This window comes from Talpa europaea (genome assembly GCF_964194135.1).
Source record: "Talpa europaea genome assembly, chromosome: 10".
Taxonomy (NCBI): Eukaryota; Metazoa; Chordata; class Mammalia; order Eulipotyphla; family Talpidae; genus Talpa; species Talpa europaea.
This window is the reverse complement of record NC_140077.1, coordinates 72,046,078-72,061,863: the sequence shown is the minus strand read 5'-3', so window position 1 is coordinate 72,061,863 and position 15,786 is coordinate 72,046,078. Positions and strand designations below refer to the sequence as shown.

The 15,786-nt window shown below is 44.9% G+C and overlaps 1 protein-coding gene across 4 annotated transcripts in view; it reads left to right on the top strand.

Annotated features, from left to right (window-relative positions):
- SRGAP2 (SLIT-ROBO Rho GTPase activating protein 2) overlaps window positions 1-15,786 on the top strand; it is a gene marked incomplete at both ends in the record, with an annotated part of 230,296 nt that overhangs the window by 173,950 nt on the left and 40,560 nt on the right. For 3 of the 4 annotated variants that reach the window (XM_084246215.1, XM_084246214.1, XM_084246217.1), the window contains 3 exons: window positions 5,036-5,260; window positions 8,805-8,906; window positions 9,846-10,043. In XM_084246215.1, the coding sequence (XP_084102341.1) occupies window positions 5,036-5,260; window positions 8,805-8,906; window positions 9,846-10,043 (525 nt within the window). The remainder of the gene's footprint in view (window positions 1-5,035; window positions 5,261-8,804; window positions 8,907-9,845; window positions 10,044-15,786) is intronic. The other variant, XM_084246216.1, reaches the window with a different exon arrangement.

Sequence of the window (15,786 nt, the reverse complement as noted above, 5' to 3'; positions counted from 1 at the left end):
GGCCCTAGGACAGTGTTTCTTATTATGTAGGTCAAGATCCATTACAGGAGGGGGGCCTCCCTGGTGGCTAAGGGTTAAGTCTCAGTACTATCAAGCTAGCCCCAGCCACTGAAGCACAAGTTCGATCCCCAGTCAGGGAGCTAACACACATGGCACAGCAGACCTCGCCTGTCTTGCCCGCTGCTCCCCTCAGCAGTGTATTTCAGTAGGTCCGCCTGTTCTGCTCCCCACTCTGTCTGTGGTGAATCCACTTACCCCCTGAACCTCTGGCCTATACCCCATTTTTTGTATGCATAAATAAATAAAAGAAAATCTTTAAAAAAAAAAGATTCATTACAGGAGTCATGAAATAGTTTTTATGACTATAATTTCCCCCACCCCAACCATATGACTATAATTTTTTTAATGAATAAAATAAACTAAATTAGGAGAGAGTAGGAGTAATAATATTAGGACACGTAATACCTAAGCTAAGTCTTATTTGTGAAGCTGTTGTTTACTATGTGTGTATGTTTAGGTACCCATGGGGGGGGGTGTTTGTGTGAATATATGGTATATTTCTTAGTGTGAGTTGGAGATCAAAAAAATAAGTTTGAGAGCCACTATTTGAAGAACAGAGAAAGGTCTTTTAGCATCTTTTGTAAGCGCAACGAGGGGCAGGAGCCAAATCTCTTTCCCTTAGTACATACACAGTGCTTCCTGCACAGCTGAGCACATAGTATATTTGTTGTAGAAGGAAAAGAAGAGGAGGAATATGATTTCCTAAGCCAACATATTTTTCTTTTGTGTGCCTTTTAAGTCTTTTTCAACTGGGATATAATTTACATACAATGACTGAAGTCAAGTGTTGCAGTTTCAAAAGTTTTAATAAATTGTACACCTCGTAAATGTACATCCCTATCAAGATTCGAATCGCTCCATTGCCTTGGAAAACTCTTCTAGTCAATATCCTACCCCAGGGCAATCTCTTTTATGACTTCTTTCACCATAAATTAGCTCTACCTGTTGTAAACTTCACAAAGATAGGATTATACAATATACACTTTTTTGCTGTGTATCTGCTTTCTTTTGCCCAGCATATTGTTTTTTGAGCTTCATCCATGTATTGATATATCCAGAGGTTCTTTTTCCTGCTGATCTGTAGCATAAAAATGGCCACACGCTGTTCTGGCAGTGAACCAAGCAAGAGCAGGAGTGAGTGGGAGCCAGGATACTTTGGCATTCTGATCCTGACGGTATCCAGAACTTGTTTTAAGACATGGAATGAGTCTTGTTCCAGTCTATTGCCATCTGTGTTTTATGCACCATTCTGCCTCCTTCCTAGCAGCACTAAAGCTCAGTGTGTGCTGAAGGCATTGAGGACACATGAAAATAAGTTATTCTTGTCCATGTCAGTACATTGACACACAGACTATTTGACTAATTTTTATATTATAGCTTGAGATTTGAACTCAGACTGCAGAGAGTCCATGTGAGGCATCTGACACATGCTAGGAAACCTCATCTTGAGGCCAGAAAGACACTCTGAGCTAACTTGTTAGTGTCTAAGAACTGTAGGCACTCTGGAATGTGGTTTCCTCCCCCATACTCCTGTGGCTCTCTCAACCCAGGAGCAGATGGGTGAATGGAAAACATTGTCCTCTGACATTGCTGGGGCGTTGTGAGTGCTGCGCACGCAGGTCGAGAATCTGCGACACCATGTGCACCTGAGTCAGACATGAAGGAACTCAACTTTCTCAGAAGGAAATAGCACTAAAGCCAGTTATTTTCTGTCTGAACTTCAAGTGGGTGTTCTCTTTTCTAGGCTTTCTCCAGAGCGTCTGGGTCAGGATATTAGCTGGCAAAGGGTTAATGAGCTGTCAACTTAAATCATCACATACGTGGATGGACTATCATTAAACTCTTATAAAATTTTGATTTCCCCTGAGAAAGTTTTCATCAAACATTTATAAAACCCAGAAATGGCCAAGGGAGCCTGGCATGACCACAGAACTCGTCAGAAGCCATGGAAAGCATACTTTGTCCTCCTCATAAGCAAAGGATATGCTGCCTGTGCTGCCTGTTCTCCTGGGCACAGGGGTGAAATCGCCAAGTCCCAGTTACCTAAGCTCGGTTCTTTGCTGAAGTCTCAGCGTCTGACTGTTGCCCTACAGGTATGTGGGTGGCTGAGGCTCTCAGAAACCTAACCTGACTCTCCCTGGTAGGGTGGAGGTGTGGGGGATCCAGAGGGCACATTATGAGTTGGACCCCCTCTCGCTGACCTATAGCAGTTCTGTGATAAAGGTGTGGACAGGCATGAGGGTGCTCCCTGCCTCCATAGGCCATGCAGAGTGAGCAAAATAAACGGCTTCAGTGGCTGCTCGACCCATTCGACTCAGGTAGCAGTCAGCCAGCAGATATTTATTAAATGCTTACTTCAAGTGAGACCTAATGGTGAGTTACACAAAGAAGGAATGAGACGCTGACCAAGCCCTGTCCGGCTCCTGCCTTCAGGTGGGGTCTTGGACAGTCACAGAGTGAGAGTGTATTCTGTGTTGAGTAAGGGCTGCAGTGAGTCTGGTTCTGAGAGAAGGCCAGGGTCGGGTATGCCAGAGTTGCAGGGCTGGCTGGCTTTTCAGACACTGCAAGTTTGATATAAACCTTGAAGACTGGGTCCAGTGCCACCAGGTGGGAAGAGTGGGAGATGTTTCAGGAAGAGAGGACACTGGGGCCTGTGGGCAGAGTCAGTATGTGGTGTTCGTCCAGGGTCTGAATGGGGCCAGAGATGCTCCCCATTGCCGACCTTAACGACATGTTAGACTGATTTCGTTCCCCCTTTTGAGACCCAGAGAGGTTAAATAGCACATAGACATACTGCTGGTTTGAGCCTGTGATTTTCCCATATTCTGTTCTAAAGAGTATTCTGAGCATGCCTTTGAATTGGAACAGAAGACTCTGAAGAAGAAATCAGAGGGAGATGATGGTAGATGGTGAGACCAAACAGATCACAATTTGCTCTGATGGTTGACCTGGCTCAAGTTATTTAATGTCACTGAACCTCATCTTTCTAGTCTGGATAATTAAGATAATGCCGCCTCATTGAGGTTATTATGATATAGATCACAATATAGATTATATATCAGTAAAAGGTAGGACTGCATAAAGCACACACACACTGTGTAACATAGAGAAAGCACACCTGGTAATTAGAGGCACTTTAAAAATTTCCAAACTGAAGAGGGTGGACTTTAGAGGAAACTACGAGCTATTACAGGCTCTTCAGCACAGGGTGGTATAACATAAACCGTATTTTATGACAGTGAAGCAGACAGCGTTGGTGTAAAGATGATAAGGGTATGAATTAGGACAGAGGAAGTGAGAAAGGAAAGGAAAGGAGTCACCAAAATACGGAAAAGTTAGGAAGAGCGCCTGCCTCCTCAGACTCCTCACGACATGGCCCCCCCCACCCGCACACACTGCCTGCCCCGCAGCCTTCCTTCTGCTCGCTGGACTCAGGCACCGAGTGCATAGGCAGGGTCACGTGGCGCTGTCAGGAAGGCTTATGGGTTCAAGGGCATCCTGGCCAGCCCAGCAGTGTCTCCCACAGGAAGCAGGGCTCCTGCACGTGCAGCCTCCCAATCAGCTGCTTTTGTCTAGCTTCCATTTGCTCTTCCTTCCCAACTGAATTTAATGTCTTGCCATCCTCCGCCTCTAGTGAAGCTGTAACTGCTGTTCTTCCGCTACAGCCGGGCACCTGCCAAGCCTGTTGGCACTGAACCCAGAGCCCGCCAGGCACTCTATCGCTGAACTTCTTGTCAGATGCTGGGAGGGGGGAGTTAGCGGTTTCACTTGCTGTTTCTTCCCCAGTAGTAGCTGCTCTCAGGGTAATCGCAATGAGGGGGCCGGGCCAGGAAAGAGTTAACTTACTGCCTGCTCGTGGAATGAAATGGCAGTCAGGCAGATGGTCTTACTCGAGCTGTGACTCCTTCTCTGACGCGTCTTCTCAGGTTCTGGGTCTCAAAGTCACTCACACAGTAGAGAGGAAAATGGATGGTCAAGGAATTTGGTTCTCTGGGCCCTTTGGGAGGAATGGGGGATGTGGTCATGGAGTTTCAGAACGCCATTGCTGAGGAGAACCTTAGGGATTACAAGGATTTTCAAACTTTTTCTCTAGCAGAATTTTTTCTTCAACTAAAACCTTAGATAAAATCCCAATATATTTAATAGGAAAAAAGAGCAGAGCTGGCTTACTGAAGCAGGGATGGGGTGCTCCAAGCCCACTCTCACCCCTTAGCAAGGGCAGCTTGATAGAGACGGGGAACCTTAGGATCTGCTCTCCAACTGGAAAACAACTAACCTCGCCAGTCTATTCATTTGACAGTCAGCTGAAGGCTACTTGACTTGTCCCGTGCTTTAGGTAAAACCATTTGTTTTTCATTTTGCTTTAGAAGATCAGAATCCTTTACATCATTTGTGTTTTCCCAGGAAGGCTTATGTTTAGAATTTTGGGGTCTTCTAAATGCTATCTATGTAGGACAGGAGCCTTAATGCAGAAATCCTGGGCTGCAGCTAAGACCTGTCCTAGAATGGTGGGAGTTAATGGGGTTGATGGCAGAGTCAGACTCCCTCCCCCTAAAATCTCCGCGCTTCTTCTTCCATCTACCATCCTGAGTTTTTATATTAGCAACTCTCACAATACTCTGATTTCCAAACCCTGAATGTTAAATTTTGTTTATATATAAGCCCCCAAGTAGAAAAGGATTTCCCTTTAATGCTTACTTCTCATTCTGACCAAATAGCACTATATGTAGCACATAATTTCATTTTGTCCTAATGAGTCCCCTTCCTTCTAACACCTCACCACCCTCTGGGATGTGTTTAGCCGTTGAACTGGGGAACAAGAACTAAGAAATCTCCCCCAGGCCTTGGGAGTCAGAATACCAGCTTGCTTTCCACCGCACAGCCAGTCTCGTTGACGTGGTCAGTGCTGCCCACACCCACTCTCCTCCCTGTCTGGGCCTCTGGGGCCTGCTCATGTGCCTGCTCCTTCCCACAGCAGTGTTGTGACCTGGGCTACCACGCCAGCCTGAACCGGGCACTGCGCACCTTCCTCTCCGCGGAGCTCAATCTGGAGCAGTCAAAGCACGAGGGCCTGGACGCCATTGAGAACGCTGTGGAAAACCTGGATGCCACCAGTGACAAGCAGCGCCTCATGGAGATGTACAACAACGTCTTCTGCCCACCCATGAAGTTCGAGTTCCAGCCCCACATGGGGGATATGGTGAGTCCCTGTTCCCACCCAATACTCCCCTAGAGGCTGGAGGTTATTTGTGTCTAAGTTCATTTCACTGACACCACTTGATTCTAGAGAGAAAGGCCTGGGGCTGATTTTCCACCAGGAGGGTGAGGTACATTCCACTCATTCAGCAAATAGTACTGAGGGCCTGCTGCTGCTAGCCTGGCTGTCACACTGAGGGGGAGAGCTCTCAGTGAGTTTACAGTCTGGAGAGTTGAGGTAGTTAGAAATATGCATAGGGAAGGTGCCCATTGAGATTAGTAGCATCGAAAGCAGTGAAAAATCGTAGGTGTGTTCTAAAAATGACTGTTCCATGTAGTGAGAGGGAAAGGAGTGATGGGGGTGGCACCCTAAGGGGTCAGACTAGAGGAAATGAAAGCTGAAATGGGGCGGGGTTTAGAAGACGTTAGATGGCGGGGAGGGCTAAAGCGGGTGTCGGTGTGATCTTTAGTCATTTGGCAGAATTCTGAAGGATTTTACTCTCCTGTGTTTTGGAAGATTATGATGAAAGGTGTAGTTTTGCTTGGGCTTGGATACGAAAGAATGGAACTCGATCTGGGACAGGACCCCGGACACCTGAAGCTGGGTACACAGGCGGGAGAGCCGGAGCTCTCCCGTTTTGGACTTGTTCCTCTAGCGACTTCCAAAAAGCTCCTGAATACACTACAGTGAAAGGAACAAGCAGCTGCTTGGTATTCATTACTCTGAACCTTGGGTTTCACTTCTTGCAGCTGCGCACACAGACGGGCCGAGCCTTGCTTTTGTGCTAGGAGCCGCCCCTTAACCTGCTGGTGAACCAGGAGGATGATCGACTTCCATGACAGAAAAGGCCCAGTGTGGTCTTCAGGCATGGTTGAATATAGAAGTGAGGATTTTCTAATCAAGAATCGTTTTTCTCTCTCTACTCTGCATCCCCTGTGTCAGTTCCATTCTCAGATTGTCGTCCTGAGGCAGCAGGTGACAGTAATTCCAGCCTTTGCTCCTACTGGTTGAAACCCAGCAGGAGGAGCATCTGCTTCCCTCCTCGCAGTCCCCATAAAGTCTTTCTGTGTCTCCCTTATCCCGAGGGGGTGATGTGTTGATCCCTGAGCCAGTCACTCTGGCTTATGCACAGATCACCTGTTACTTTGTCTGCATGGGTCCCCCCACCCATCCAAAGCAGGTGGCCTGGGCTGTGGAGTGGGAGTTTTCCCCAGTGGGTAGTCAGACCGAAATTAGGGTGCTGGAAGATCGAAAACGGCAGTGTCCTCTCCCCGGGGCTGGTGCTCAGTTAGGAGTAGTGTCCAGATTCTTGGAAAACCCTGTTCCGGAGTGGTGACCGTTGCAGTGTAACCAGGGGGTTTGCTGTCATTGGTTGGCCACAAGGAGAGAGGGACATTTCTATCCTAAAGACAGACAGTGGAGATGATTTCTTTCCCCTCTGTCTTGGGGATACCAAACCATACATTTTGCTTCCATTGCTGCGGCTTAGGAAGTGTTGGCATCTGCATGAGGAGCTGGGATGGAAGCGTGAGCAGTCAGAGCAGGGGATGTGTGTCACCAAGTCCCAGGTGGCCCCATTCCTTACCTGCCCTGCTTTCTGGCTAAACCTGCCTTCCAAACCCCTTCTCCAGCTGCTACTGAGATTCCTTCTCAAGAATCAATGGAACTCAGGGACCAGCTGAGTGGAGTGATACATTTTCTGGTGTTGACTGAGTTGCCTTCTGAGCCAAACAGCTTGTCTCCATAAAGGGGGACTCCAGTGCTGGGTGTGCAGGCCTTCTCCTCCCCCTGTCAGAGCTTCGTTTCCATACTCCACAGCACAGCTGGAATGCATTACCTCGCACCCCAGTAGAGGACCACTGCCAGGGCGTGCATCAGCAATGCTGCTGCTTCTTAAAGGAGAAGGCATGGATGTGATTTTTTTTTCCTTCCATGACCCTCCCTCCCCACTAGGTCTATGTTACTTTAAAAATCAATAGTTCCCTGTTCTGCCCTCCCTGTTTGTGATCTAGCTGATCAGTGCCTGAGCCAGACAGGGACTAGGGCCAGCCCTAGATCTTGTAAAGGTTCTGTGTTCTGCATAGCCTTCATTTGAATGGAAAATAAAAGGAAATGAGGGGGCAGGTATCTCTTGGTGCCTGCAGCCAGTCTCTTCCCATCGTTGTGGGTTGTCTGTAGACTGCTATGGCAACAAGAGGGAGGTGTCTGGAAGTTCTTGAAGCAAGGCCAAAGTTCGGGTGGCATTTTGACTGGAAGCCCTGACATTGGCCAAGGCCCCACACTGACTGCTGTTCTGAGGCGCTCAGCCCATGAGTTAATGCCAAGTGTTCTGAGATGTACTAGGAGGAGGTGCTTGGCTCCATTGTTGGTGCCCCCAGAGGCTGATGGGGTTCTGGATGCCTAACCAGTGACATCAGGCGGCCAGAGAGTTTCATTCCTGGCGCGAACCCATCCTGGCCACTGAGTTTCTCCATTGTGTCTGCTTATTCAAGAACTAGAATGAAGTCAGCGCTCTTCAGATCTGAGAGAGTTGGCTCAGGCCCGTCTCTCAGCTAGGGGAGGAGGTCAACTCAGTTGGGAGACTGAAAGCCAGTGGAGGAAAATGTCAAACGTCCCCTCCTTTTTGAATGCCCCCTCTATTTGAAGAGAGGTTTTGTCTGTTCAATCAAGAAAATAGTCTGTGGGCATGAGAATGTGCCCACTCATCGCTGGGGAAGGAGGAGGATAGTTCCATCCACATGTCTCTGTAGACGAGAGGCTCAGGGACACATCGTGGGGGTGGTGAGGTGGCAGAAGCTCCGTCCACATGGGTCCAAATCTGCCAGCCTTCTGTTCCTCATATGTTACCCTGGGAATTGCGGGTGACCTCACGCCCATGCCACAGCCATGCTCCCATCAGGAGGCAGGGATCGTTGTGGGAAGGGCAGGCCTTTCCCACACAGATCTGTTGAAGATCTGGGTTAAAGTGATGGCTCTTTGAAAAATGCTAAGTTCCACCAGATTCCACTACCTCTAGTATATCCTGTGGACTTGTTCCTGGCTTCACGCTTTCTCTCATTGAGTCAGAGCTCTCATGCATGGCCTAGATTTATAAACACATGCTGGCTGCCGACAGTGGCAAGTTAGCCGCCTGACCCACTTCTCTCCTGCTTTCACTCTGGTAAGGCAGGGATGAGGGAGGTACCAGAGGTGGCCACTTAGACGTCTAGCAGGAAATGCTCACTGTGCCAGAACATTGTGCATCTGGGGTCGGGGCTGCCCAAGACACTCTTCTCTGGCCTCCTCTGGCTTTCATGGACCCACGGCCTGCCCCTGCCAAGCACCAGCCTGAAGGTGGTCTCCAAAGAGAAAGCCCTGCTCTTTCCCGATAGGCGCCACTATTTGGTCCTGGAAGAGACCCTCATCCTTTGACTCTAGATTTTGTTTACCATTGAAACCGTGAACCTCTTGACTTGACTATGAGTCATTTTATTAGTAGTAACGGGACTCTGGAACCACCAGAAGAACTGTATCCTCTTCCTGACCTGGGATTGGTTTCTTTTGGCAGGCTTCCCAGCTCTGTGCTCAGCAGCCTGTCCAGAGTGAGCTGGTACAGAGGTGCCAACAACTGCAGTCTCGCTTATCCACCCTGAAGATTGAGAATGAAGAGGTGAGTTTCCTGCTCTGAGACTCAGAGACAGCCTCTGAGTTTCCCTTGAGCGGCTTGCTGCTCCCGTCTGGAAGCAGGTGCAGGAGCACGCAGAGCACGTCCAGGCTGCTGCAAACATTTCCTAGCCAAATGTAGGCTTGGATTTTCCCCCTCCACCACATCCTGTCCTTCAACTCCAGGAAGTTGCTCTTGCACTGCCAAAGGTTGAGGTCTATTTTGAGCTTTTACAAAGTGCTTCCCCCTTCTTACACATTTAATCAAAATGGCACTTGGCAACTATGTGAGTAATATTGTGTCTCTGAAACTACCCACTCATGCCTAACTTTTCCCAGCATTTTCAAGCAGTCTTTTGACTTTGACACTTCAAATATCTCTATCCTCTTAGAAAGGATAACCCTTTTATGCGCCCAGAACATTTGCCCTCACCAACCAGTTCCAAAGCCAGTATGAGTGATTATTCAGTGTCTTTCTTTTTAGCTCAATGACTTCTTACCTGGCTTCGCGGTAAGTCTTACTTTCCCCGGGAAGACCAGGTAGGACTAGGGATGGACCACTTAGTTTACAAATGGGGAAGCAAGTTCAATGATTTATTAAGGTCATGAAATAGAACCTGGGGCATTGTAGGACTAGACCCCTCACCTATTTTAACTAGCGCTTGTATTTTGGGCTTCGCTTGAATTTGTCTTACTCTCTTTCCCTTAGTATTTCCATGATAGCCCAGAGCTCATATTAAATTAGAAAAATAAAAAGTAGTTATCAAATAGAAGAGCTGGGTCAAGGTCATAGCATGAAGGAGATGGTGGTCTCAGAGGAGGGTCCCAGAGTTGCCCCCTCTGACAACACCCTCTCTCCTCTCCTAGCCCTCCTTTCCTAAGCTGCTTGCTCACATGCCTTTCGCAGACTGCCTCTCACATGTGATGTTGGCCCTTGTCATGGCAGGTAAAGAAGACAATGGAGGCCACACTGCAGACCATCCAGGACATTGTGACCGTTGAAGACTTTGATGTGTCCGACTGCTTCCAGTATAGCAACTCCATGGAGTCCGTCAAGTCCACCGTCTCTGAGACTTTCATGAGCAAGCCCAGCATTGCCAAAAGGAGAGCCAATCAGCAAGAGACAGAGCAGTTCTACTTCACGGTAAGGGAGCTTGACCTTTAAAGAGCACCAGCAGGCGTGCGGCACACAAGCCACCTGGACCCAGAGTCCTCGTCTAGTATCTGAAGGGTGATCTCGGAATACCCAAGATTTGGAGCTAGGCATATTCAGAGGCTGTTGCTATGCTTAACAACAGGCAGGGGACCCCTGGAAGAAAGGATGCTCCTAAGTACTCTACATAGAGATTAAAAAAAAAAAATTTTTTTAAAGAACTAATAGGCTTTTATTTCAAAGTTTCCTTCTCTGCCATAGAAGATTGTGAAAGGGGGACTTCATCTCTTGTTTCTTGGAAACTACATCCAAACATTCTGGCTAGTGCATATCTTGTTTTTAAAGTCTGTTCTAAGTGATCTGATGATTTATTTTTTAATAACTTTCATTGATGGGAAATTGTTTTTCATAATTATTAAAATTCAAAGAGCCATGTAATGTGCAGAATTACTGGTTTGCAGAGAATTCCAAAACATTGTATTTTGTTATTTATGTATCTCCCAGTCTTCTTTTAGACAGATGGACTCCCCCCCGCCTTTTTTTAAGTAGTGTTAAAAGTCTTTTGGAAGATTGCTGGCTGGTCTTCAGTGCTGCTTTTTAATAATTAAGTTATTTTGAGCTTGCCAAGTAGGATTTATTGCTTGAACCAAAATTTATTTCCTAATCTGATGACCAAGAAAGGCGAAATTAAGTTTGCAGATGTGAGATGATATATAGCCAGTGAATATGTATACTGATTCTGAATGAGAGGAATTAACTTGTTTTTCAGTCAAGAAACACAGTCTGCATGAGTAAATTGAATTTTTCCTCCAACTAGAACAATTTGTCTAATTCTTCTTTGAACACTACCCTTTCTCCATTAAGAACACTAGTGATTTGTTATCTTTTTGAAAAAAGAAATCTGTTTTTAAGTAGTTAAGTTCATACATCTTCAGATTTTTTTTTATCCTGGAGAAAACTATTGAAAGAGTTGTTTAACGGTATTATTCTTTTTAAAATAACTTCCTTTTTGTTATGCAAAGCAAAACTTGTTATATAAAATTTAGAAGCGAAAAGAAGAAAATAAAATAAATAAAATAATGCCAATACCAGAGATAATACTGTTTGGGCTACTTCCCCTTCTGGTCTTTTCTCTATGCATGAACAAACATATATGCAAGCATATATTTAAAATTTTATTGCAAATTTGAGATCTGCTATACATACTATTTTGTAATCACCTGCTTTCACTTAATAAATGATTGATTTTATTCTAAGACATTTAATACATAAATATTTAGCATACTGCCTGGTTGTCGCTAGTGCTCAAAAAATGCTGAAAGTTTATTATCACTAGCAGTGTTATTAATCTAGTCTTTAATCATTGCTAAGTTATTCATTGGCCATTTATTGAGGACCTACCATGTGCCAGACACTGTGCCATGAACTGAGAATGCTAAGAATATAAAATGAAGCAGCGGGTGATGGGATGAGGCCTCTGAGGCGAGGACTTTCATTTTCACTTACTGTATTTATAAACATTTATAATGGGTTGATTTTTTTATAATTGTAATATTCAAAATAAATATCAAAAGACATGAATGCTTACGTGAACACATGCATAAATGGCAACCAGGATGAATGGAGTTGGGAAGCCTCACACTCAAAGTGACCTTCATGTGGCACTGAGAGTGAGCCAGCAGGCAGGGGGCAGGAGAAGGCGCTCCTGGAGGGAGAGCAGCCTATGCAGGGCATGAAGCTGCAAACACCTGGGTTAGACATGGAGAGAACTTCCTGTCTGTTAACAAGGGCTGTCTCTGCCCCAAACTCCTTTATCTCAGGAGCTGGTTGAACACTGTAGAGATTTTTCCTAATACAGCTGCTTGGCTCGTCTATCTGGACTGCATAGATATAACAACTTTAATAATCCAATCTTAATACTTTGCAGAAGATTTCTTCTTTTTTTTTCTTCTTTGGTTAAATTAGAAAGATTACATTTAAGACTGTTAGGATTACTTTTGGCTTTAAATGAAGCTATAATATTTGTGTTCAAAGTTGATGTTAGTAAGAGCAGGAGTGATCACATTCACTTTGGTTGCCTCTCAGATCTGCCCACTCTTTCACCTCTGTGCAAATGCATTGACGTCCTGTAACCTGTTTCCTGGTTTTTGTGACCATAGTGCAACTTATCAAAATTATGTGCAGATTTCCTTGGCTAACAGGAATGGTTTTCATCTGAACTTGTCTAGTAATGAATTTACAAGAGCTCATCATTTTTGTGATGGGTGCTTGGGATGCATCAGGTAATTCAATTCATGATAAAAAGGCTTTTGGGGGTGATGAAGTGGACATTCAAGAATAAAGGGCATGCATGTTAAGCGGGATGGCTCCTGTGCTTGCCAAGCTGAGCAGAGCCAACACAGCTGCCGATACTCTTTCTTCTGTCTGTTACCCCCACATATGTTGCCCATGTGTTCCCCTGCACCCTTCAAAACCCCCAGAGCAGCACACCTTGCCATCTTGGTTCTGTTGGGAAGTCAGGGAGAGGTCCTCGGTCCTGGCTTTGACCCCTCGGTAGTGTGCCTGACGACCAAGAGGTCTGCTAAGTGCTTTCCAGTCATTGTCAGCTGCCGTCAGGCTGATGTGCCCCGATGACATCAGTTGGAATTCTGAAACATGACCTATAAAGGTCAGTGATTTCCAGGAATCCCAGGAAAATATAATGGAATTTTCAAGCTTGAAGTCATCTTTAAAAATAATGTAAATAAACCGCAAACCTTGTCATAGGAAAGGTTACAAAAAAAAAAAACAAAAAAAAAAACCCACCTCTTCCAATGCAGACGGGATGGGCAGCTTGTCCAAAGTCCTAAGCAAGAGCTGAAACCAGACTCTGTTGCTGGTTTCAGGCCACAGGAATTTTCTCTAGAGCCTGCTGAAGAAGCTAAGGTGAAGTGAAGGCCCAGAATCAGCTCAGCCACCTTCTCTTGTTGGATCCAAGTGAGGGTGTATTTTCTCATGCCCTTGGCTTTGTACAGCTCACCTTCTATAACACAGTCCAGCAATATCAATACCTACTTTTTTATTGTGGTTGATAAAATAAGTTTTTTAAAGATAATGCAAAGATTTACAGGAAAAAGTCAAACTTCTTCCATCCCTGATGTCCTTTCCCCCCACCCCGCCTCTGTCAGTGGTTGAAACCAACTTTTGTGTTCTTCCAGAGATATTTTATTCTATGAGTAGACTATCACTGACGTACCTTTTGATACAATTAGAATTGCATTAGAAATGGAATGAAATAAAATAAAAAGAAATGCTAATAGAAGTATACCACTTATACTGCTCTTCACTTTGCTTTTTTCAATTAATTTATTTTGGATTTTTTTATAATAGTCCAAAAAGATCTGCCTCCTTTTTTACTGGCTGCACAGAATTCCACTGGGTAAATGGACCATCACTTACATAACCAGTTCCCTGCTCTGTGGGCCATGATGCTCACTATTTAGGATTGTCAAGGTCTTATAAGACTGGCATTTCTTCTAAGTATTTCCTTGTATGAGGTAGAGTATGGGGGATAAAGTGGGAAGGGGTTAAGGATCAGGGCTGATAAAATGAATCAACCTAGACTGCCTGGTCTCAGGGACAGGTTGGGTAAGGTAATAGGAGAGGAGCCGTGCCTTGGCCATTGGCCCAGTGCTCTAGAACACGAGATGGAGACCCTTTTTCTTCTTGGTATTCTCTGGAGGCAACTTGGTAAATGTCTGCTAATGAATGAGCAGGTACAAATGAATGAATGCCCTGCTCCATCATTTAAAGGGAGAGATGTGTTTCCCTTTAAAGGTTTCTCTATTATGTATTCTGTCTGACAGCTGTTTCCTACTTCAAAAACTGACGGAGAGGGGGGCAAATATCAGCGAGCCTGGATGACGGGGAAGCAGCTGCAGTAATGACAGCTGCGTGTCTCTGCACATGGGGCTGGCTAGGCTGAGCTCACTGTTCCTCCCACCCCCTTGCTAAAAGCAGTGGGTACTTATGGCTTTGGTGTCACACAGGTTCATCCCAAGGCATACGCATGATCCCCATGAGTTTTATGTGTCCATGATAAGAGTGTATTTAAGGGAAGAGGCATTTAAAAATTAAATTTGAAGAATGTTTTCATGCCTCTCACTAAATTTTTTTAAGGCCAGGAACCAGTTTTGTGTGGCTTTCTTAAGTAATAGTGCAAAGCAGTTTAGGGAAGGACTGAGCAAGTGATTCTGGTACAACATTTTTGATTACCTGATAATCACAGTCATGCTTGTTATCATGTTCACCTTCAACAACCTGTGAAAAAAAACTTTAGCTCCATTTTTCACATGGAGAAACTGAGACTCTGGGGATTAAGTGACTTGCCCAGAGCTAAAAGAGTTAATAAGTGGTAGAACTAGAATATTCCATCTCAGACTTTTCCATTCTACTGCAACTAAAAGGTATGTCAGTGAGGACTATAATGTTAATAATATTAATAACTAAAAAATAATTTAATTATTGCTAATAATTTTATATTTATAATATTTAATGATATCAATATGTTAATAACTAAACAAATATTTCATTGTTATTATTATTGAAATAATAATTTCAATAACTAAAACTCATTGCTGACAGCTAATAACCAACTTGGAACTATGGAGAGATAAATTGATAAGGTCATATAAACTGAATTGAAGGTCCATAATGGCAAAAGACAAAACCACCTAATAGGCCCTCTGTTTCCCTTTCTACTTTTTGAAGAAATTATCAGTTTCAATAACACTGAGTATACAATTTGTGGGGGGAGCATAGGGAAGTGCTCAGACTGTGTTTTAGGAATTCGATTTATTCTGGTGCCCTAGAATAGAAAACTCCAGGTAATCACTTTACTTTGTATGTTTGGTAAGGAACGTGGAATGAAAGGAAGGTAATTGCCTGCTTTTGAAATATGTTTTAAATAAGGACAGAGCCTCTTTTTGCCCAAGGAAGGGATTTTTGAGATTGTGCATAGACAGTTCTTTTCCTGGGTCCCTGGTCTCCAAATATCTTTGAAAAGCTGTCCTCCCTCCTTTGCCTTCTGCTGTCTCCTCTCATGTGTCTGGTCAGCAACGCCAATACCCCTAACTCAGTTCTGCCAGCCAAGGACCATGACTTCTCCCAGTTCAGCTCTCCTGCAGATGAAACCTGATCCCAGGTGGGCTGGGAAAGTGGCAAATAATATGCCTATGAGCTCTGGGGTGCCCTCACTTCCCATATCTGGCTCATCTGGATGGAAAATTCCTAACCATTGCTTCCACCCCAGAATTAGGAATGCAAGTCATACCTTGACACAGTGTTTCTTTCGATCCTTCAGGATTTAATGAAACCCGAAAAAGGCAATCCATCATGCCTCTTTATCAGCTTGTTATTTATTTTAATGGTTCACTGAGTGACAGTCAGAGTTAACTAGTGAACTGTGAACATGAATAGGAAAAAAATGATTTCAGAAACAGGAGTGAGAGGAAGGAATTTGCATCCATCTCCTCTCAGAACTTTGGCTGTTTTCTGAGCAATCTGGTCCTGGTTTACGGGTTACAGTTTCTTGATGAATTTTTTCTTGTTAGGAAATCTTTATTCTCCAGGGATAACCTTCCTGGGGGCCTTTGAGGGTTCAGATATCAGCAGTGGATGTTTTCTGCCTGGTTTCTACCTCTGGGCCCTAAAGACTGTTCCCAGCCTCACAATTAGGCATTGGCTGGGGATTGGA